Raw genomic sequence first — 24,441 nt, forward strand, 5'->3', positions numbered from 1 at the left:
CAAAGTACATTGTATGCTGTCAATAATCACATTCTGAGAGGCATGTCAACAGTTGCAGGAACTGAGAGACTGAAACTGAAAAACACCTTTACCTGACTGGAACAAAATTCCAGAATCTCTGAAACTGATTAAAGTAGAGAGAAATTTTAAGCAAGCTTCGAAGAAATGGTTACCAAATAATATTTGACAGTGGGGACCTTGCAGAAACTAATTACAGTGTTGTCCTATTATGTGTTTTTATGTCTGTATGCGGGCTAATTATATGGACAGGCCTATTGTATTTGCGCCTGCTGGTCTTGCCAGATCTAGCATATTGCATCCCAAGAGGATCACAATGGAAATAAGCCTGCGGCTGTCTTGTGTAATTCAATCTACCACTGATGTAGATGTATGTGATAACTGTCTTCCGGTGAGGCTGTTTTATGTGTATTCTATGATTATCACATAAATCTATCCATGTGCCTCTACTCGTCGAAGTGCCCCTTGCTCTCTTACAGACGTCTGATTCAGGTAGGCACTGATATGTCATGTGTAGTGGTGTCTCTTCGCTCGCTTCCGGTTTCAGGGGTCCTAATGCATACTTATAGAGGTATTGTCTAATCCTGTTCAAAATGACAACATCAATGTCATTTTTTGGCCAAATTTCGAATTAAATGGCAAACCGTTGGATTCACCTTGTTTCATTGCCACTGTTCTATTTCAATTTGTAAAACTGTGAATAATGTAATCCTGTTGAGTTACTATTTTTGTACAGGCATATCTAAAGACCCCTACTTACCCAGAGTTTTAGCGTGACCTCTACTGCAGTTGAAAATACTTGGGAGCGGAGGCTGATTTTTGACGATGTAACCGGTCTCTGAGAGGATATGGAGAGAATTTGAATGAGAAACCCCTTCGTTTTGTGCATACCCATCGCAAGAAGGGCTTATGTGCTCCTCGCCGCTTGATTTCCGACTCGGGGTGCTCAGTGTTGTCGGGGTAGAGTCCGTTTCAGCTGCACTGCATCAACATGGTGAGTGGAGCAGCGAGCACCTGAACGCAACGAATTCTCTTATCTGTCCCACTTCACTGATTGAGCACTGGCTGCCAACATCATTTTTGATGTGGACATCTACTGTGACGGTTCTGACCCAGTTATGTTTCTAATATTTTGTTATAGGGACTGCAGTGTGACGTTAGCCTAGCTTGCTAGCCATAGCAGGTGCCTGTAGCCGGCTGGTCCGTGTAGCACTTAAGCTAGCGTTAGCAGAAAGTGAACGTTAAATGCAGTCTAGTGATGTTAATAGTATGTAACGAGGACTGTTTTACGTGGTGTTCACTCACAAACAGTGTTATGGAGTACTGATATTAGCTAGTATTGCACTGTTGACGTTGAAGATACGTAAATATGAATGATAATAGCAAGTAGTTAGCATGCCATTCAGCTGGCAGCAGGTTACTTTTGGGAAAGGTGCGTTCACCTACCTGACCTGCGCAGTTTGACCTCAGGATGCCCTTACAGGTACGGTGACGCTCATTTGGTGTCATTTATTCTTATTTTCTCAAGCAGTTGTTGAGCACTTTGATAGTTAAATCTAAATTCATTCAAAGTGTTTCATAAAACCTGCCAAGATAATGCTTACATCGAAAGCTGAAACTGATTTGAAAACTTAGAGATGTTAACTGCAACCTGCCCGGTGTGCGCGTTTGTCCTTACGTTTGTGCATATATTACTCAGAATACATCATTGTGTAAATTTGTTATAACACAATGATTCCCAAATGTCTCTACAAAACACAGTTGCTGTGTGTCTAATCTCAACAGGAGCAAAACTCAAAAATGGGATGAAATTTAACAATTTGGGGAAGCTCCAACACAATCAGAGAGTTTATCTTTTGTGTGTTTTTTTTTTTACTATGTTTGGATTTGTGCTATGACTAGTTAGTTGCATTGATTTGTATTAGTCTTCATAACATACAGTCAGAATGTTCCCAGTCTGCTGAAAGCTATCCTCTCTTACAGCGGCTTGGACAGGACAGTAGTTGCCAGGCAGGTAGAGTCATTCAGTCTTCAAATCTAGATCTTCAATCAGATCATGTCTGAATATTTCCAGTTTATTGCTGCACAGCCAGGGTTTACTGTTAAACCAGGGAAGGGGAAAAAAAGAAAAACTTAAGTTACAGTATATCACAGAAATGACAAACATGCAGGATCTCTTCTAGTCTCTTACTAGTACATTTAGATTAGGCCCATTTCTAGATGCAGAGAAAGGATTAAATACACCCACAAGTAGTTGAGATAAATGAAACAGGGGAAATACTGGTTAATAAGAGGTTTCACTGAAGTTAGTATCATGGGCAAAGTAGAAGTGAGGTGTTTGAACTCTTGGGGATGGTGGTTATCACTGTAACTCCCACTCCTTACCCCCTACAGATTTCATTTGGTTCTTGTGTGGAGGGGGTCAAGCGGACTGGGAAAGATAAGAGAGTCCATGCTGGCTCAATTTCCCCCAGGCCTGAGATCCTTGCAGCGCCCCCACAGAGGCTGGTCAGCATCCACCAAACTAAGGCTGTGTGCTTTTGACCTATATAGTGTGACCATTACTCACATAGAGAATATCTTGAGTCAGAGAGGTTGTGTTTGGTCACGCATCACATCTTAGGGAGTGTAATTGTCAAATTAATGGCACCCACTCTCCCCTCTGTGACTCCAGAAGAGGTATTGACTTTAGCTTTTGGAGCTTGCCCCATGCTGGGTGACACTGGGGATCCCCATGACCAATCCAAAATCTAGGTCTAGTGTACAGGTCTGGCCTCATCACCTGTCCTGTCTAGGTGTGATTCACTTCCTCCTCCTACCCCAACAGCAGCCTGACAAAGGTTTAATCATCACTCAGAAATACATTTACTAGTATTATGCACAGAGTTGTTTAGCTATGATGAGTGTTGTCCAGCTTTATGTTAGAAACAGGACATGTGTGAAGCTAGGTTAGCATCTTCAACTAATTGCAGTGCAGCCCAAAACCCAATCTATTGTAAGATATTCAAATAAAGGAGGGTTATTGTAGAAATCCAGGCCACATCTTTAGGTCATTTTTTAATCAGGCTGTTTTAAGAATGAGCTGAAAGCTGCTGAATAGAGTGCTGACAAAAAAGGGAACCACAAAACCTGTAAAATGGTGAACTGGGGCATTGTTTTAATCAGTGACGGTGCTGGAAGGGAGGAATTTTGTGTGGCTCAGTAAGAAAAGACAGACACAGGCACTTTGAATATTTCAAGCAACTAAATGGGATAAGATATGCTTCATGCTGGCCAGGATAGGCCAAGATCCGGCTAGGTGATGGACCATCCCAGAGGACACATTTTCAGAATGTGCATGTCAGCAGAGTTCTTAATTTATTTATTTCTGTACTCATTTTCTGTTCTATGAAAAACATTTCTTAATGGACCAACAATTCTCTAAATTGCCACCAAGACGGCTATTAGGCAAAGTGAAATTAGCACTCTGAATTTCCCTTTTAGGGTGAATGTAGCAGGACTGCATCTTGCAACAACACTTTTTTATCAGTTATTAATAATTATTCTTATTATCGATTGACCTGCACATTATCTTCTCAATTAATTGATTAATTTTCTTTGTCAATAAAAGGTCAAAGAACAGTGAAACATTCCCTGTCTTCAAAGGCTCTGTGTTGTATCCAACCAGCAGTCCAAAAATCCAAAGCTCTTCACTTCATTATCATGTATGACAAAGAGCGGCATCAGATTCTCACATTTAAGAAGCATGAAACCAGCAGATGTTTGACTTTTTGCCTAAAAAAAATCTAAATTAAAATTATTCAATTATCTGAATTGTTACCAGTTAATTTTCTGTGGTTGGACTAATCATTGCAGCTCTCCAAAGTAGGCTGTATTGAGTAGAATTGAGTGCAGGGAGTTTAATTAGGCTAATAATGATGGTAAAGATGTTGAGAAGACGAATAAGGCTACATGATTTATGGCTGTATATTACAGTGATGAGTTTGCAAGTATAGATTCACTGGTACATACATGCCTAGGTGCTAGCACAGATATACGGGTGTTGGAATAGAGGAAAAATATATATTGTATTTGGGATTAGTTAGCTAATTGGTTCTCTTTGCTCAAGCGTGTGTAGGCACAGATATCAATGATTCCTACTGATTGCCAAAAAGATATGCCAACCCGCAGACCTTACCTACAGTGAACGGATAAAAGCGCAGCATGATGGGAATGATTCTGGCCTCTTAAGCCTAAGTGAGTATTGATCTAAGAGCGCTGGGTTGATATTGAGCTCCTTATGTTGCTAAATCTTTGGATACCTACCACAGGAAAGCTGTGTTCATTCTGTGGGGCGTATGGAGGCTGACATTGTGACAGATGTTTTAGACAGAGTGTCATTTAGTCAACATTGTAGTTATTTCCACTACTACATTTACTCACATTAGGTAGTTGGTTAGTTTGCAATTAATTGCCTTATAATTAAAGTCAGAGATGATGTGTTTAAAATGATGTACCATTGCATTTGTTGCATTGAGGTGAATGTGGCAATATTGCCTTATTTTGGTTTGGTTTTGTCACAGTTGGGGTGGGTGATATTAATCTTTTATCACCCCGTAAGTACAGTTGCATCAACTATACATAATGTTAATGTCATTTTTGTGTAATCTAGTAAATTAAATACTTACCAGAATGCTGTAAATCCAGTAGAGCCATGAAGCAGTCCCTGCTCATTGACTTGCAGCATTGCCTGCAATGCCCTGAAACAACCAGAAGTATTAAGAGGAGCAGCTGCTTTGGTAGAAAGGCATTGAAAAATGTCTCCTGGTTACTAAATCTTAGTCACCTCAAGATGTAGATCATCGTGTCACCAAACATTAGGTCATCATGACAACTCCTAGCTGCAATTGTAGACTCTCATTAATCAAGCAAGGAGTATCTCAAGTTCTGTAAAGCAGTAGGGAGTCCCAGGTATTTAAACATACCATGTTATTTACTGTGATGTCACATGAGAGTTTTTCGTGGCATCTGGTAGTCAGTCACATGATTCATGTCAGTCACAGTAGAGCTGCAATGATTAATTGTTTAGTTGTCAACTATTAGATTAATCGCCAACTAATTTGGTAATCTGAATAAATTTATAATTAATTGATACCAACCTCTTGGATGTGAACACTTTCTGGTTTTGTGACAGTAAACTGATTATCTTTGGCTTGTGGAAATAACGAGACATTTGAGGACGTCATCTCGTGCTTCGGGAACAGTTGTTGACATTTGTCACCATTTTCTGACATTTTATAGATCAAACAACTAATCAATGAATCGATGAAATAATTGACTGGTGAATTGACAAGAGAATAATTATTAGATACAGCCCTAAATCAGGGTGTGAATCTTATTAAGGCACCTACGAACTGATTTCAGGATAATGCAAGTCTGTTGGTAGCCTAAAAGATTGCCACAGCATCTCCTTTTGGTTCCACATTTCTAGGGGCCTCATATGTTGGAAATTGTCATCGTTCACATTGTGGCTTCAAGTATAGAAAAAGAAAAGAAGTGCTTTGAGGAACCTAACATGGCCTAATTCACATTTTAGGCTTAACAGAATTACACTGAAGTGTTTTACTCTTGGGTTCTACAGAGTGCACTCCCCGTCTGTTTATAGTGAAATGAAGGTCATTCTGTGTTTGAGTTCTTGATCTTTATCAAGATCGTAGAGCCTAGTGTTTCAACAACTCTATCAGCTGAAGTATTTACAACAACAAGTGGGACTTTTAGCCTGATGGTTGAGCTGTAGAAAAGGTCAGGGGTCATGGTCAATAAAAGTGTTACAGTATTATTTTCTGGGGACTATGAAATGCCAAATTTCATGATCAAAAACACCACCAATGTAACAAAGTCTATTATCTCACCTCAGTCAATTAAGATGAGGTTCACTCATTATTTTGCCAAAGCACTGTCTTCAGAAACACTAGAGGCTGTGTATTTGTCTCATAACATCACACACATATGTACAGCTTGTTTATGTTGGTGTATCAGAGATGTCATGAAGCTTGATCTGAGATTTATAATTGAATTTTTGACATGATATTGCATTCAAAACATGTTCTAAGGTACAGTTAGAAGAGATGTTTCAGCCTTTAAGTCTCCACAAACCAGTACTTTATATGTGAAACTGCAATATGGCATGTATAATTACTATTTAAATGTGATTTAAACCCCCATCTTATTTCCGCAGGGTGTGATTGGTGTGCAGCTGGTGGTTACCATGGTAATGGCCAGTGTAATTCAGAAAATCATACCTCATTATTCCTTCGCAAGATGGCTACTCTGCAGTGGCAGGTAATGCAGAACCGTGTACATGCTGCTTCACATAGTTTCTCTAAATGCTACAGTTTCATTTCTTCAGTTTACTTGCCTTATGAAAAGTTTATTTTAAAAAAAAAAGGAGTCCAGAACAATGGGGATCAAAATGTTTACCCAGACGGCAGAGTGTTCAGAAAGGGTTTGGATACGAGAAGAAAAAGAATCATTAAATCACACTGCAAAGGCAAAAGGGCATCAAAATATTGGGATAACCCGAGAGGACGGCGCATAAAAATAAAGTGCCCGCCTCATTTCCCCTAATTAGTGCCACATATGTTTTTTCAGTAAACAACTTCTTGGAGCATATTTAATAATTAATTCATTTTTCTTTTTCAGGGCACTGTTGAAACATTTTTTTTGAAAACTTTTGCCCTGAGCAGGAGGCCTAGAGTGTCCCTCCAGAATATTTTGTAATTAATTTTCCATAATAAATAAATGTACAAGGGGAAAACCAAGCTGTGCTCCTTCTATCCTCCGCTACCACACAGAGCGCTTCTTCTGACAAGAGGGTTGCTAAACAAAGTTAAAGAGGGTGCCTGAAATGTTTGTCTTCAAATGGATGCTCTTAAATTAGCTCATATTTCAAGCTCAGTCCTTAAGGACAGATAACCTTGCTGTTGTAAAGCCTCTTACAAGTTCTTCTTAGATGAGTATCAGAGCTGCTGATTTGAAGCAAAGCTCTGAGAGTTGTCTGTTTTGTGTGTGTGTGTGTTGTTTGGGAGTTAATCATAAGAATCACAGCTGTTAGAAATTTAGGCTATGAGTCATGTTCATAGAATCAAGACTTAACGACACTGCTTTTAAGAGCATTTTTCATATGACTTTAAGGTGTGGTAAAGGCAATTTAAGTAAGTGAATTCCCCAATTGAGCAGTAAGTGATTATCACTTTACCTGTTTCCATACTTCAGAATCAATGTGATTTTCACACTGTATGTCTTAGTAGTTGCATAGTACAAATCCAGCTTTAGTTTGTCAGTGTTTTCATTTGAAATATCTGCTTTATTGTGCCCGTTTTCTCACTCTTTCCTTCTCTGTCCATGTCTGAGCCCGATTCCACATCTTTCTCCTTTTCTTTGTTCACAGTCTGCGGTGGTATCAGCACCCTACGGAAGATGAGTTGAGGAGCTTAGCTGGGAAACAAAAAGGACAGAAGAAGAAAGACAGGTAGGTAGGAAGGGGGGGGGGCTGGAATGAAGAAGGGCTATTGTTTGGGGGTTGGGGAAATGCAGTGGCACAGAGGAGGTACGAAAGGCACCCCTTTCATCAGGGAGGAAAGAAAAGATGAGAAGCAGACATTTGAGATGGATGGAGACCACAGGCATGTCGGCAAACAGATGAAGCTGATGTGTTTATGTGGCTCATTTAAGGCCTGTTTGAAGTAAGGAGACAGAAGTCTGTTTTTGTTGTTTTGTTCCTTTATGGCTCTTCGTCGAGGCTCGGAGCAACCGGGCTTAGAAGTGGCCCTGTCTGGTGGATGTGAGGAAAGTTGGTCCTGTTTTTTGGAGCCATTACTATTAGGCTATTTTAGGGGATGACACTTTAAAAGGATTGCATCTTCTCTGAAATCAAAGTTTCTCAAACAGCATTATGTCTTCAAAGTGGTCAGATGTCAAGCTTTGATTCTGGAAGATGATTTTCCATCAAGACTACTTTGCAATTCAAAAAAAAAAAACTACTATTCAATTTTTAGGGCTGCAGGTGGAAGTTGAACCATATGTTGAACACGTGAATTAAGTGCTTCTTCCTTTGTACTCTCCTTTTAAATGTGCATTTAAATTGAAGTCACAACTGAAAGTTAATCCGTACTGTTCCTCGCGGTGTCTAGCTCCCTAACTTATGGCGGTTTTGTTGCGCAGTCCTTTCTCTGACCCTGTGTGAGGCAGGTCAGGGCTCTCTAGCACCACATGTTCAGTAATCCCTCGAAGAAAAAGATGGACCACTGTCCTTTTGCCAGCTCGTGCCATGCAGCTCCGTTCTCTTTGTTAACCGTCTGACTCCCTCAGTCAGGGGTGAAGCTGAGCCCCTTTTTTTCCTGTCAGGTGCCTCACAGATGAAATCTGTCCAGGGCATGTTTGGCCCTAGAGTCTTACAGTGGTATTGTCCTGTGAATCCAGCGCACACACAGGGCTGAACAAACAAAGCCCAGAACTGAGGAGGCCCACCAGACAGCTCTTCAAGCCCGAAGAACAGCTCTCCATTTGCCTGCTGGTAGCGATTTAGCGCTGCCTATGTATCGCCCCCCTCAGTCATGAAAGAGTCCAGTAGTATTAGTCATAATAAAAGTAACTAGACCTCTGCCAGCTGTTAAATTTGGATGCAAGGAGCTGCATAAAGTACAGAAATGTGTGGAACAGCAACTTCTTTTCAACTGTATGAAAAGCAAGATGAGACAAAAACTGGAACAAAAGTGTCTGCTAGAGCAGACACCACTGAAAGGATCTATTTTCATCATAATGGTGTATTTCATAGTTTGTATCCAGGATGTCTGTAGGTCCTTGAAAAATGTTACACATCTTAAATTCCATTTTACAAATATTAGGCTTTAAGAGTCATTAAATAGTCTTAAATCTGAATTTGTGAGGTATGAAATGCCACAAATATTTTATCTATTTTTTTATTCATCTTTAATTTTTTTCTTGTCAAAGTCAAACTCTCTGTGAAAGCTCACATTTCTGATGTTACAAATATTTAACCCTACCACTGAACCTAATACTTTACTTTATACTTGCGCATACCTTTTGGCAAAATGTATATTTATCTAACTCACTCCAATGACGAAAGAAGAAAGATGATATGACCAAAAAAACAGTCTTAAATTTGGTTAAAAATGATCTTGAAAAGGACTTTAAAAGAATTATATTGAAGAGTCTGGTACCTGTTGACACCTTGGTTTCTCATCACTGGATAAAAAACATTAATGGCTTAAAATTCTGTGTACTTCATGCATTTAGAAGTTATGTGTTTCTTATCCTGACCCTAGTTGTTGTTCTCGTGTGCTCTCCTCTTTGTCCTAGGAAGTACAATGGTCACATAGACAATAAGCCGCTAACGGTTCCAAAGGACATAGATCTACAGCTGGAGACGAAATGCATCGCAGAAGTCGACACATTAGGTATGACTCTAAGAGGACAAAAATGTATATAAATAAAGATGGTCACACTCGTAATGTTTGCATATCCTACTCTGTATATATTTTATTATTGAATATTTAGATTAAATTGTACTCTCTATGCCCCCAGCATTGCACTACTTCCCAGAGTTCCAGTGGCTGGTGGATTTCACAGTAGCGGCAACTGTGGTCTATCTGATAACAGAACTCTACTACAGTGTGGCTCAGCCCTCGGGAGAGATGAACATCAGTGTGGTCTGGTGCCTGCTAGTACTCGCTTTTGTCATGTATCCTTACATCAGTCACTCTTTACATCTTGGTTGTTCTTATTTCCTCATCAGACTGTTAAATCTCATCTGTGTTTTGGTGTAAATTGTTGAATATGGAACATATTTGAGCTGTATATTATGACTATGTGGGTTGGCAACATTTGAGCTTTCAGCTGAACAGACCTATTTTCTATGTACTCTCCTCTGCACTTCCAAATTTGCATTATTTTCACTTTACATTCTTTACCGCCGTCCTATATGTGTCATAGGTTAACATCTCTTTGTCTATAAGAGAGCAAATCATTCCAGCTTGATTGTGTGGATGCAGCAGTGGCAGAGAGAGACTATAAAATGACTGCTAAAGCTCCCACCGGCTTGACTGCCAGCACCTTTATCCTCCACAGCTACCTGCTATTTTGCTACGCTGAATGATGGTTAAATGATATGCATTATCCTTGCCACCAACCACAGGGATCAATCTTTCCAGTGCTCCTGGTCGGGCCCGGCTCACCGCGGTCAGATGGTGTGTCATTTCCTGCCTACGTCGGAGATTGGAGGCCCAATTTTCACAGCCCAACAGACTGATGTGCTTGGGGGAAAAGGACAGACTGGGGAACAGATGAAATGGCACTATGAAGATGAGGGAATATGTTGGCTCAATATAAGTGTTAATGGGACACTTGATTTCAGTTTTCCTATTTCAGCTCTGATGATATGTTGAAGACTCTTGCAGACTCCACTGCTTTAACCTTCAGTGATAACCCTGGAGCAGCGTGCTCGTCAAGTATCTGCATCTAATGGTACCTTGCTTTTTTTTCTCTTGTTTACTGAAATGTATGAATGTGACTACACATCCTCACCTTTTGGCCGATGTCGACAGGCCAGCTCGGCGGTATTTTAATTGTAGCCCACCACATGATAGCTCAAACAGCTCTTTTCAGCCTCACGCTGGCTCAAACTTGTCTGGCGAGTGTTTATACAGCTGTCTTCACAGTGCTAAATAGAAGAAAAGAAAAAGAAGACTCCACTGGATTGAATACCATTCTTGAAAAAGGACTAAAAGGAAGTGAAAAATTGGCATACTGTCACCTGAAATGTTGCAGTAACAGACTATTATCTCTGTGGCAAACAGTTTGCCTTTGAAACATGCTCTGTCCTCAGTGTTCTGATCAAGGTCGAGGGGGGAAAGTAAAATACTATTGCATCCTCAATGGCACACGTTGGTGCCAGTGACCCTCACATTCTGTACCCACATGTGCTAGGTAGCAGGGTTTGTGTGGCATTTAAGAGTTGAGGGTTCTCAAGGGGCCTGTAAGAATGTGCAAACTGTGTACTTGTGTGAAGACAAAACACATTTTGTGTGGTGAATAGCTTTGTCGTGTTGTGTTTTGTAAAACATGTACTGGTTGATTGCTTAGACGTACTTCTGCTTCTCTTGAAAATGTAAAGGGCATTGACAATACATGTGCAAAAATGTCGTGATTTTCTAGCTTTTGGAGATGTTATTCCTTGACTCTGTCCCCACAGTAAGACCCTTTTCTCTCTCACGGCTCACTACTTCAAGCTGGAGGAAGGAGGGGAGCGTTCACTCTGCATTACTTTTGCTTTCTTCTTTTTTGTCAAAGCCATGGCCATCCTCATTGTCACTGAAAACTACCTGGAGTTTGGTTTGGAAACAGGTGAGTTTTTTCTCAAATGACCCTCTTTGTAACAACCAAATGTTATTACTTTTGGCCCCAGTGAGTAAGTCACTCTCAAACATTCCTCCGTTTGTAGGTTTTGCAAACTTCTCTGACAGTGCTCTACAGTTTCTGGAGCACCAGGGCTTAGAGTCCCAGTAAGTACAAAATCAGTATTCTCATAGTATCATTTTTGTTTTCTCTGCCTTCATGAATTCTTTATGACTCATGAAACTACAGTAGTACCTCACTATGTGTTTTCCCTTTCACAGGGGCCCCATATCTAAACTCACCTTCAAACTGATCCTGGCCTTGCTCTGCTCCCTGATTGGAGCCTTTCTAACTTTCCCTGGTCTTCGATTGGCCCAGATGCACCTAGATGCACTCAATCTGACCACAGCCAAATTTACACAGTGAGTCCACTACAGAAATTGTTTTCTCTCATGTATATTTCATTGAATACATTTGATGTCTTCCTTATCCTTAACAATAAGGTATAAAATGCGACCTTTAAGATCAGTTCTTTGTCAGAACAAATGTGTAATGTGTTTTATGTTTTATTTTATTTATTTTTTGCTAGTTGCACTTTGGTTTATAGCAGCTTTAGTGGCCCTTTCTCTAGGCTTAGCCTTCCGTGTTCGGTCCAAGTGTTTATCCTCACTACGTTTTAGTGGTATTTTAAGTGAAGGTATATAACTTAAATTTCATTTCATGTAAATTAGTGAATAGTTCACTGGAATATACTGTACATGTGAGTGATGACAATGGAGAAAACCTTTAGGACAGTCTGCTGTATCTGTGGTTCTAGGCTTAAAGGACAGTTCACCCCGGAATCCAAGTAAACATATTTTTTCTCTTACCTGGGGTTCTAGCCATCAATCTAGATTGTTTTCGTGTGAGTTGTACCCTGGAAATCCAGAGTTCTCGCGAGAGCACAATTTGAATTTGCTCAGCGAGTCACTCTGGCAGTCAGTAATGATGATCGTTACCCATGCCGTTGGAGCCGAGCTGCACCAATCACATTGGTGTATCTGATATAGGCGGGCCAGAGGCGAGCTAAACAGATGAGGACAGTGCTGCGACGATAAAGTCCGGAATCAGTCAATAAACATTGCAAGATGGCTACAGATGAACACCAGTTGTTTGAAACGGCTTTGGCCGCTACAATGAACGAGTTAGACTTGGCTTTTTCTCTAAAAGAGGAACAGAAGACGGTGCTCAAATCTTTCCTTTGCAAGAAGGACGTTTTTGCTGTTTTGCCAACCGGATACGGCAAGAGTCTAATCTACCAGTTAGCTCCGCTGGTAGCTAAGCGCTAAGTATTGTTCTGATTGGTCGTAGTGTTATCCAATTGTGTGCAGTGATATTTTCAAATGCATGCTTGGTGCTGCCCCTCGAGTTGGGCCATTTTCATAACTCATAGCCAGACCCTAAATCTTTCTAGATTTGGGTCTGGATTTCCAGGCTATGTGAGTTGCTAAGCGTCGGCAATATCAGACAGAGATGTCTGCCTTCTCTCAAAAATGATAGAACTAGATGGTACTTGGCCTGTGGTGCTCAGAGTGCCAAAAAACTGCATTTGACAAACTCAACAGCAATGTCTCTTTCCAGAAATCATGATCCAGTTACTCAAACTAATCCACAGACCTTGTTGTGACCAGTTTCATGCAGGAACTGTTTCCTTTCTACTGAACTACACCTGCCAGTCGTATCACAGCGCAAAGGAAGTGTGCGTCTACTCATGGACGAAAGGCTTGTGCTCAGAGATGTAAACATTAATGGTGTCATCCTCAGCTGAGCTGTAATGTCAGCTGGCTCAGTGGTGCTAGGTGAGCTAGCAGTAGATGCACACTTCCTTCTGTGCTGTGATACAGTTGGCGGGTGTAGTTTGGTGAAAAGGAAATAGTTTATGCATGAAGCTGCTTATAACAAGGTCCATGGATGATTTTGATTAAATACTTGATAATGTCTGGAAAGAGACATTGATGTTGAGTTAATCAAATGTATTTTTTTGACACTTTGAGCACCACACGCCAAATGCTATCTAGTTTCATTATATACTAGAGAAGGCAGAAATCTCTACAGCTGATATCTCCAACCCTCGCGCTAAAACAATCCAGACTGATAAATAGCACTACAGGCATGAGGAAAAGTGTATTTTTGATTTGTCCCTTTAATCAATACACAGTGTGCTCAAATTGGCCACAAACAGTGCTCAAGTACCAAACTATCCTCTCTTGGAGTACCAAGAAACCAAATATAGAGCAGTTGTACTTGTCTCCTGCTATTCCGAGTGTGTCAGATACGAGAGAGCACCCTGTGAGTCAGATGAAGACTTCCTCAGTTGGGGCAGATTTCTATTTCAGAACTCTCTGGGTGGCATGTCTATGACCATGATAGGGGGTGCAGAGCAGGGAGCACGTCGCATCCAGATAATCCACTTTGGCATAGCAAGACTCTCCAAAATGGCCTCCTCTTCCATTCCCCTCTCTTAACTGTCATGAGCTTACATCCTCAGACGCTGTCACTAGCAGGGATTATCTCCAAGCTCTTCAAAATCTGTGCCTTGGTTATCTTCTCACCCCTCGCATGGAAAGTTGCATTGATGGCGTGGACCTTATTTCTCATTATGAGTTTTCAAATTAAGATTAAAAAGCAAAGATTTCTGTGACAACTAGTTGTTTTTCTCAGATACATGGGAGCCATTAATGAGGACTCTTAGCGAGTCTGCCTATATTTATCAGTCACTCTTTAGGTTTACTTCAGCGGTTAGACATTTTTGTTATTATCATAGGTGTTCTGGGACCCTTGATGTAAAGGAGGGCAAGTTGTTGGATGTTTTTCAGCATGTAGAATTATTATTGGTTTAACTTGGCATCTTTTCCTTCACCTCTCTTTTGCTACAGGACTCTGCTTCATATCAACTTCCTGTCCCCTCTTATCATGGTCCTGCTGTGGGTGAAGCCCATTACCAAGGACTACATAATGAACCCCACTCTGGAAAAGGAGAATGTGCCTTTGTAAGTAAAAGCTATTATTTAATTTGGTGATCCAGATGCAAATGACACTGCACGTTCTGTAGCCATTTTGCCACATCACTGATTTGATTTCATAAATTTAATTTAGTCCTACTTACAAACACATTTTGCTCTCTCTCATCTTAATTTATCTTGAGTTTTAGCCCAAACTTTCCTCTGATCCTGCTGCACAGCCAACTGTCGAAAAGTCCTGATTAACAACCTTTAAAAGTGTGAAACCTCCTGCTTCCCTCTGACAATAAATGTGATACCAAAATCTCAAATCATCACATTACTACTTATGAATAAGATGTGTATGGCGGCGCGGTGGTGCAGTGATTAGCATTGCTGCCTCACAGCAAGAAGGTTCCTGGATCGAACCCAGGGTGGGGGAGCCCTTCTGTGCGGCGTTTGCATGTTCTTTCTGTGTTGGCGTGGGTTTTCTCAGGGTACTCCGGCTTCCTCCCACAGTCCAAAGACATGCAGGTTAAATGGCGACACTAAATTGGCTGTAGCTGTGAATATAAGCGTGAATGCTCGTCTGTCTCTATGTGTTAGCCCTGCGATAGTCTGGCGACCTGTCCAGAGTGTACCCTGCCTCAGCCCCCCCATGACCCCCAACTGGACAAGGGGTTACAGAAAATAAATAAATGCATGAATACAATGTGTTCTGTGGCTGTGACGAAGCAAATTCTTGTGTATATACCTAGCCTTAGTCAGTGTGCTCAAAAGCAAACCAGTTTCTGAAGGTGTACGTCCCGGCACCTTTTGTTGATTGATCTGTACTTGGTAGGCAAGCCAGTTGGACTCCCTTGATATCTAGCAAGCTAATTACCTGCCATTCAAACAAGACGGATGGGACAACATTGGCAAGCTGTGAAAATAAAAAATAATTGTGGCTTTTGTGCAGGTAAATGGATGTAAACAATGCAACAGCAGTTATGAAAATGGAATTTACAACGGTTCATTGAGATAAGGAATGTATTCTGCTTGTAGATGAAATGACAATACACACATTGTCTACTTGGGTTCAAATTAGACTGTAAACAAATTTTGTCATACCTCAGGGAGAGCTCTTTATTGTATCTCTAACTGCTGTCATTTGTTAGCTGGTTATTCATTCTGAGATAACATTTGTTATTTGTCGCAAGTTTTGAATTCTGTCATGTGTCAACTTTTTTTTCCTGCTACAAAGTGTGATACCATCAAGGTCAAATATGATAAAGCCTGATTTCATGTTGCAGCACCCACTTTCCACCTTCTTATCTCCCAGTTTCAACCTCTTTTACTTTTTCTCTGAGTTGTTTATGACTCTTTTGCTCTTACTATCTTTGCTTCTCATTGTTTCTGCCCACCATCCAAATGATGGAGCTGATACATGATGTGTTGCATTTCCCTTCATCATCTGTCCTCCCTTACTCACCCCTTTCTTTCTATTAATACCAGGATGACTGAGGATACGTATGATACGTTGCGGTTATGGGCCATCATACTGATGTGTATGCTCCGGCTCGCTATGATGAGACATCATTTGCAGGCCTACCTCAACCTGGCCCAGAAGGGTGTGGACCAGATGAAGAAGGAGGCGGGACGGATAAGTACTGTTGACCTGCAGAAGATGGTGAGTAAGATGATAGATTTAATAGTCCCTATTACACCCTTCTGCATTTCTGCGTCAATTTAGACATACAAAATGCTAATTTTATCTCATTTAACACATGGTGTACTGTTGAAACGGATTTAGAGGCAGAGTAGTGTTATGATCTGTAGTAACCACTTAGATTGAGGCACCTTGAGGTGGAGAAATTTAGGAGTTAGCCAGTTTCCCTTTATTAAAAGCAAATATAGACACTTTTCGGGTCCTGTCTTTGTGAATTAAGGAACAGAGCACAAAACTCAGCCATCCGTCCACAGGACATGCATTATGCAGGAGGCATGCAGCCCACCTGTGGTGCACTTGGAAATTGGATACATTATCAGTGAGTGTGTTTAGGACGGGCATCGGTTGTGGCCAAACACATCAGCTCCTCCTATCATTTTCTTTTAAAAGCCCTCCCCAGCATGAAGTACTGACACTTTAGTTTAGTGCAGACCAGCTTATCCTATCTTACAACTCATATTCTTGTCCAGGATGTACACACAGTCAAATATTATTATAGAACTAACATTAAAATATATGACACTGCAAATACAGGTATGCTGTCAAGAGCGTCTTGACTCTGTGAGAGTTATGGTCGACAATAGGGAGATTGTAAGAGAAAATATCTCGCAAATGTCTGTCATTTAAAAATGCCATTGTGTCCAATAAGATATGTCACCATGAAAACTGATACTGGCCAGTAGGCTGAGACCTGTGCTGTGCTGTATCCCTACGTTAGATGATGTGTGAAGCAGCTATGAGTTTGGTCAGGGTGGGAATGACCAAAGGATCCATGATGGATATTATCACGATACTTAAGTCACGATACAATATTATTGTGATTTTAAATATGTTGCGATATTCTGAGTATTACCATTAAATATATTGCGATTTATTTCCTTTTTCAACTGTAAATTATGTGGAAAGGAAGACTTCGGCATTATCCAATAAGATTAAGGGTGCTTTCACACCTGCCCTGTTTGGTTCGGTTCAACCAAACTCAAGTTCGTTTGACCCCGTGGTGCGGTTCGTTTGTGGTGAGAACGTGTTCTGTCCTCACTGGCGTGTTCCAACTGCAGTCACATTACACATTGTTTGGGTTAAACATGAGCATGTTACAGTCCTGGAGGATTATTAATGTGCACCTCCTCCTGTACGGCCTTAATATGCACATTCAGCACATCCAATGCATCAAAACATTGTTTTCTAGTTGGAGCAGTGCCTCGTTTTCAAACTGTATGGTTTGACTAAAATGAACTATGACAGCAATATAGTCCACGACGACCAGCGCTAACATCAACCTGCGTAGTTGTCCCTCCATTGTGACATTAGAAAGTGTCACATTTATCTGCAAGTGTCCCTTTTAACGTTTTCTTTACTTGCTGGAATTTTCCTGCATGGAAACTCTGACCAGTCAAGAGCATCTTTCTTGTGCAGGCATTTGATCTGGTCCACTTGTAAATGCTGCCATGAGAACACGAACCAACTCTAGGCAATTATGCAACTTTGTAACAAAATCAATCCCTGATTCGGACCAAAGCAAGACAACTCTAGGTCTGAAAGCACCCTCAAAATAAGAATACGTTTTTGGTATGTTTATCTCACTTAAGCTGTTTTTTGCAGCAGCAAAATGTATCTAGTGGACTGAAAAGGCAATTGATTATATTATTCTAGTAGGCTACCTAAAGTTTAATTCATATTTGTTGTATTAACAATTTATATAACGATGCGTAACGATACGATATTGCCACACAAAAATATCGCAATACTGTACTGTATCGATTTTTTTTCCCCCACCCCTAGAGTTTGGTATTAAACCTCTACATCTTACACAATGCTTTGGTTAACAGTTTGTGTAAATGTTCTTTGTAATGGAATTCTTCTTGTCTAATTTCTCCCAGGTTGCACGTGTTTTTTACTACTTGTGTGTAATCGCACTACAGTATGTGGCACCGCTGGTGATGCTGCTGCATACAACTTTGCTGCTAAAAACCTTAGGTGAGTCATCTGCCGCTCAGTGGTTCTCCAGTTTACAAAATCTCCTTGCCTTCCATAAATGTAAGCTATTTTTGATCTCTTGTCTTATTTATTACAGGTGGACACTCCTGGTGGGTCTATCCTGAAGAAGACCTGCCTTGCATCTATGATATTAACTCTGACTCTGTGATGGGGGCCGCACCAATAGCAGCCCCAACACCAGCTTCAGTGGGAGAAACAGGAGCCCGGGCATCAGTAGCCCAGCTGTCAATGGCTCTGGGAGGCCTGCGGACTGTCTTCAGCCCATTGCTTTTCCGGGGCCTCTTCTCCTTCTTTACTTGGTGGATTGCTGCCTGCCTCTTCTCCACCTCCCTCTTCGGCCTCTTCTATCATCAGTATCTCATGGCGGCATAGCATCACCAGCCCAGCGGTGGCAGCCACGCCCCCACAGGGCCACTGTACGTCTGGCCTGATCAGAAAGGACTGAGTGGGGGCGACAGAGACCTACTGATGACTCTGCTCACCAACCTCTCCCTTCCCTCCCTCTGACCACCTCAACAATGACTGACCATATCATCAGAGCTCCTGGTTCAATTTCCAGTGCTTCCTCCACAGATGACTCTGTGAACTCTTGTCATTGTTTTTACTACAACGACCACTACCTTTTTATTTGGAGAGCGAGATTTATAAACCTTAATAACAGACGGACTTAGAAGAATATTAATCGGTGTCAGTGTATTGGCATAGTAATGAGAAATCGGTCCAGTTTGCTGTGTGAAATTTGAATGATATGAGGTAAAATAATGTCTCAGATGCTGATTACAATTGATTTTACGTGTTGAAATGTGGTGTGGCAGTTCTGCTCAGTTCCACCAGTGGCAGAAGGGGTTTAATTAATGTTCTTGTTGATATTTTTGTTTTTAAACTGAGCTCATATGATGAGTTTGATCCATCAACATCTTCAGAATTCTGATAGATTTTACTTTAGAAAGCCTTAAACGCAGCCTCTTACAGCTCCATGCATGTAGGAGTCCGATTCCAGACTGTCCCTCTTCTTTAAATCTATTTCCAGTGGTCACTAAGGCTTGTTTAAGCTAGTATTGGCAATGAAGTACATCAGACTTATCCAGGAAAAGCCTCTGGAGTTACTCTGCATGACTGGATACATGCTGTTAGGTTAAAGTTTTATTATTTGCAGGGCCTGGACATTAAGAGTCATGCAACCATCTATATTCCAGTCTGTATCACAGCCCATTATAAGGCCCATTATAAGGCTTATTTCCCACAGGTTGTAGAGAAGCTACATTAATGTCACAGAATATCATTGAATCTGGAGATGTTCGTGGAGGCTAATGTGTGACCTTATATTAGCTTAAAATCACTGTGTTTTTAAAGGTTTGGGGAAAACTGCCATACTTGTGCCCGATGTTTGTCTTTTGATCAAAACTTTAAAATATGTGTGTTCAAACAAAATTGCCTGCTTAACTAAAATGTTGAAATTCCATTGCCACGGACCACAAAAGTGTCTGAAATAGTCTTAAAACGTCGCAGCAAGGACTGGTGCGTCTCTGTTTGTCGGGGGAGGAAGGAGGGAGGGGCGGCCTTTCCAGAATGGCTGTCAGCTAAACAGGGTCAGAACGTGGACAACCCGAAGAAGAGCTGTACCTGCAGAGGAGGAAGAGAAGACGTTAAACTCATGGGAGACATCTCATTGACTTGAAGCTGATGTATTTAAATGTTTAATCTGCGTCGTAACCTCCCCGGTTTTTTAACTGAGCCATTTTAGAAGCTACGAGTGAATTTTAAGCTCCTTTTTCGGAGCGGCAGAGATGATTTAAAGGGAGGACAGCACTGAGGGTTCAGTCGAGGTATGTGCTTGTGTCTGTGTGTCTGTCTGCATGTGTAGGATCTCTGCTGCTAGGTCAGCTGTAATCTGAAAGGGCATTGTGATCAAGAGGAGATGATGTCAACTAATGTTGATAAGCTACCGCCTTTATGTTCTGCTTTTCTTCTTTTTTTTTTTCAACTTATACCCATCCATTGCTTGTAAACTCGTTTGAGAACAATCGTTTTGTTTCATATTCTTTTTCTCATGGATCAAATTGTGAATTTGTACAAGTTTTCACTTTTAAAAATGGTGCCAAGTGAGCGTGTTCCCCTGTCCCAGTGGCTAAAGATTTGGTGTCTGCAAGTGTTCGAAACTGTAACTGGACTACAACTCTGCGGCCCTCTGTTTTCTGTAGATCCATCTTGATAAAGAGGGAATCAAAAGCCGTTGTTCACAGCAACACAATGGTATTAACAGTGTCTTTGCAGTTTTCTGGTGGGTAAATGTACGCACAAACAGTCATTGGGCCCTAACATGATTGTTCAGTCCATTCAGGAATGTAGGGTACATGGTGCCAGATTACTACAGGTCTCTGGCATTTCATTTGTCATTATTACGCCACAGAGTTGTAATCTCTAAACTCCAGCTCTGTGAGTTTTGTACAGGACACATTTTACAAACTCAAGCAGCACCATATCACATTTTTTAGCTCCAGATGTCGAAAGTCTTAGCTTCAGTTTTGTGTGTGTGAACTATGGGGGAATATGCACATAATGAATGTATCAATCCTGCCTAATTTGTAGATTGTTTTCAGGAAAATGATTTGTATGGTGAGTTGAATTAATACGCCCCTCTCCCCCCACTCCCCTGCACTTCCTCAAGTCTTTACTACCATCTGTTAAATCTACCTTTCAAACTAATCCTAATTTGTCATAACGACTGTTTTAATCGATTGATTTATCTTTGTTTTTGTATTTATTACACATGCCGAGGCCTGTAAACATTTCTGATTTTAACAGCGCACACTTTATTTTGTTATTGGAGTCCACGATGGCTTAATTGAATCATTTTTGAAACCGTGTTTGACAAATCAGTTGCAGATTAACCTTTTTTTTTTTTTTTTTTTTAATGGTCTGGTCCGTTAAAAAGTAGCTGGGATACTTTCAGAATTCAGTGGCCTGATGAGGCGATGTTTCTTCTGTTAGTTACCACTGAAAGTGTTTATTGTCCATTGTTGGGTTCATGAAGTAAATTACACACATTGTTCTTTCATGTATTTATTTCTGCTTTAGATTCTTAAATAAATTATGTTCTTTACTATGTCCTTTTTTATTTTATCTCAATGCTCTACCGGCTTCATGTATGGCTGTTGTATCACGACAGTGAGACAAAGCCTTAGATGTGTTTGGCACTTTGTACTTGTGAACTCCTGGTAAATTCAAAGCAAGCATCTATAAGCATTTGTTTTTAAGTGTTGAAAGAACGGTTCATAATTGGGTCAGCTTCCAGTCCTAAGAGGTAGAAATCTCATTTGGATTTATTGGTCACAGTCATTAAATGCTGCAGGGAAGTTTGGATATTTAATATATCCACATTCACTTTGATGAATGTTCTAAGTGAATAAATTACCAAAATGACAGAAAGTCAGTATTCATTGAAGTTTGATGATACTCTGGCCCATACAAGAAAAGATGCCTCACCAAAGATAGACACGATTGTAAAATGGTAAACTGTCTCTCTTGTTAAATCTCGTTCTCTCTTTTCCTCCAAATGATGCCAACGGGAGTAAAAGTCCTTTAAATGTGTTTGAGAACAAGAAGCTAATTATTTGGCATGTTACATGTTCACTTGTTTTAGCTCGTGCTGTGCTTTTTTTACAGAGTCAGAATGTAGAAAACTGTTCAATAACTTGAATAAAGTGGTATTGTTTTATAGATCTTTTTTGGCTTTTGCTGCAGAGCTGCGTTTTGTGGTACGGCCTTGAATTCATGCTTGAATGTGCTTGAAGGTAACGATGATATGTCCAACTCACACATCATCCTTAGCGATTTATTCAGTGTTCGTAGACTACAAGCACATGAGGTCCTCTTTCAGACTCAAAAAGCTTTTCTCTGTGTTTACTCCTTTTTTGGGTCTCCAAGGTCTCAGGCAAGGTTTAAAATAGTGTCTTTATACTGAACGTTGATGGTCTTTGAATGACGGTGCTCGATAATTGTGTTTCAGCATCAGTCCACTTATTAAATATGTCCTCGCGCAAACTGGCATTGATTTAGGCAGTCAATGGCCATCGATTTGCTTTTCTTACTTTGGCTTCTCCATTCTTGTGGGAAAGGTCAGAGGAGTAGATAGAGGGATGAAACGCTCCCAAACTCCTCTTAATGCACGCCATTCTCTGGGAATAACATCAAGCCAGTTAATACAGGCCTCGAGTGCCATTGTCCAGATGAGCAGGAAAACTGGGCCAATGCATTCATTCATAGGTAGACAGATCAATAAGACAGCTTCCAAAACAAACCAGTGGAGAGGTTCCTTTATTCCTCTTGAGTGGGGCCTATTCACCAAGGTCCCTTCTCTGTAGAGTGGTGTGGAGCTCCGCTTCAGCAAAGGGGTCCCCCACCCTTCCATCCCCAGCACGGCCAGAAGAACTGAGAAGCTTCTGGAGGGGTGACGCTACAATAGTGGGCTTTCTGTGTGACACAGAGTGGTGATCCCACCCTCATGTCGATTGTGAGAAGCAGCAGCCATACTTCATGGCTGACCTGACCTAGTGTCGTGAATGGCCCAAAAGAGAACACTTTACATTGCTTGAACTCCTCTGACCTGTTTTTACATTACTTCCAATTTATGACAAAGATAAGAAAAACAGAAAGGGTCCCCTGCTGAAGAGAGTGCCTGTCACGGATTGGCGGACGGACATTAGCATTTAGCAATCATCTTACACTCAGTACATGCAATTATCATCTTTTCAATACCGTGACAACAGAGGTTTATTTCTCGCAAATTGTTTATAAATTCCACAAAACGTTTTTAAAAAAAAGAGAGAAATGCAGTAACACAAGTAGAAATGAAACAAGAATTTTAGTTATTGACAGGCAGTAAATTCAGGAGGAATTCACAATGTGTTGCGTCATGCTCAGAGAAATCAAGACACACTAAAATTGTTTTGCAATATGGCGTTGAGAAGACTGTGTAATAATGAACAAAAAAAGAATTATATACAGTAGAGTATACAAGCTGGGATTTTTTTAAAATCATGTTACACAATTAAAAGGGGTCAAGTGTGTCATCCAGTGTGATATAAATCTGGATTTCTTGTTCAGCTGACATACATATAACATAATACACAGAAAGCAAAGATCCACAGACAATGTAGCATTGTGGAGGACCCATTTTAATTTGACTTTAGTCCCTGTTATCCCACTAAAACACGCGCAATGGTTCTGACCCGTTTGTCATTCTCATCCACACATATGGGAAATATTGTTCATCTCCAAAGCCGTCTGTGTATTATGACCTAATTGAGTTAAACGTGCACCAGTTATCAGTGCAAAGCAGGGAGGAAAAAAGAAACAGAGATCCTCGCCAAGCAAAGTACATTTAAATCTCGTCATGGTTAAAATTTGAGGTCCACCGCCTCGTGCTGGAAATATGAAATGGCTGACTGCCCTCGTGGTAATCACCACTGCTCTTACATTAATTCATCTCCAGATGAACATTGTTCCTTTGGGGTTTCCGTGCTTCATCAGCAGCCCTCTGATAGACACTATACCACATATTGCTACTGTATAGCTCCTTAAAGAGTGTGTGTGTGTGTGTGTGTGTGTGTATTTAAGATATAAATGAATTGCTTCTCTTTGCTGCTTTATGTAAACCAACAGTGACATTTCCTCTGTTTTTTAAATTCAATACAGATTATATTTATCTTTAATATTCCTAATAAATCATGGGCTTTTTTTAATATTGTGAATTAAATTGAAATGCACTGTGATGAGAGTGCATCACAGTGCATGCAGAAACACAGGCCTGTCCACCCACTGTGTTCAATCCACCTTCTATTTTTTTAAACAGGGAGCCACCATATACATTAGCACCAATGATCTCATATTATGTCATTAAGATGTGTTTAACTTTAGCTTTATTCTCCTCAAGAGAGGAATATTCACCCAGCAAGGCAAGTGGACTTCATGTTCAGTGTCTTTTCTACGTAATCTGTGATTTCCTAGAAAAACTGTGCTCAACTCTTCAACAAATTAATGGTACGTTCCAAATTAATTAGCCGAGGCAGCACACCACAGCTTAATGTCTTTCATGGTGGAAAGGCAGGACATTAAGCTCACAGAAACCAAATAGATTTTTTAAGGAATCAACATGAATGAATAAATTAATTCTCCTCTCTCTATATATACATATTTAAATATATATATATATTTTTAAACTCTTGCCGTGCCTTATTTCTCTTGATGAAAACCCTACTGTAGATGCCTCCTTCACAATAACAACCAACAGAGTGGACTGCCCCCTAGTGCCGCCAGCTGAGTGTGACAGTGCATGGAGGGGGG

General features: G+C 40.6%; 1 protein-coding gene across 1 annotated transcript; it reads left to right on the plus strand.

Annotated features, from left to right (window-relative positions):
• Positions 1-786: 786 nt before the first annotated feature.
• tmem161b (transmembrane protein 161B) lies at positions 787-21,196 on the plus strand. Its single transcript, XM_050051138.1, has 12 exons — positions 787-1,012; positions 6,236-6,339; positions 7,448-7,528; positions 9,379-9,476; positions 9,604-9,760; positions 11,270-11,421; positions 11,519-11,579; positions 11,694-11,834; positions 14,328-14,441; positions 15,885-16,059; positions 17,979-18,075; positions 18,173-21,196. The coding sequence occupies exons 1-12, from the start codon at positions 1,010-1,012 to the stop codon at positions 18,466-18,468; spliced, it is 1,479 nt and encodes a 492-aa protein (XP_049907095.1). The 5' UTR covers positions 787-1,009; the 3' UTR covers positions 18,469-21,196.
• Positions 21,197-24,441: the final 3,245 nt, after the last annotated feature.

Source organism: Epinephelus moara, chromosome 8 (assembly GCF_006386435.1).
Source record: "Epinephelus moara isolate mb chromosome 8, YSFRI_EMoa_1.0, whole genome shotgun sequence".
In the NCBI taxonomy this organism is placed as follows: Eukaryota; Metazoa; Chordata; class Actinopteri; order Perciformes; family Serranidae; genus Epinephelus; species Epinephelus moara.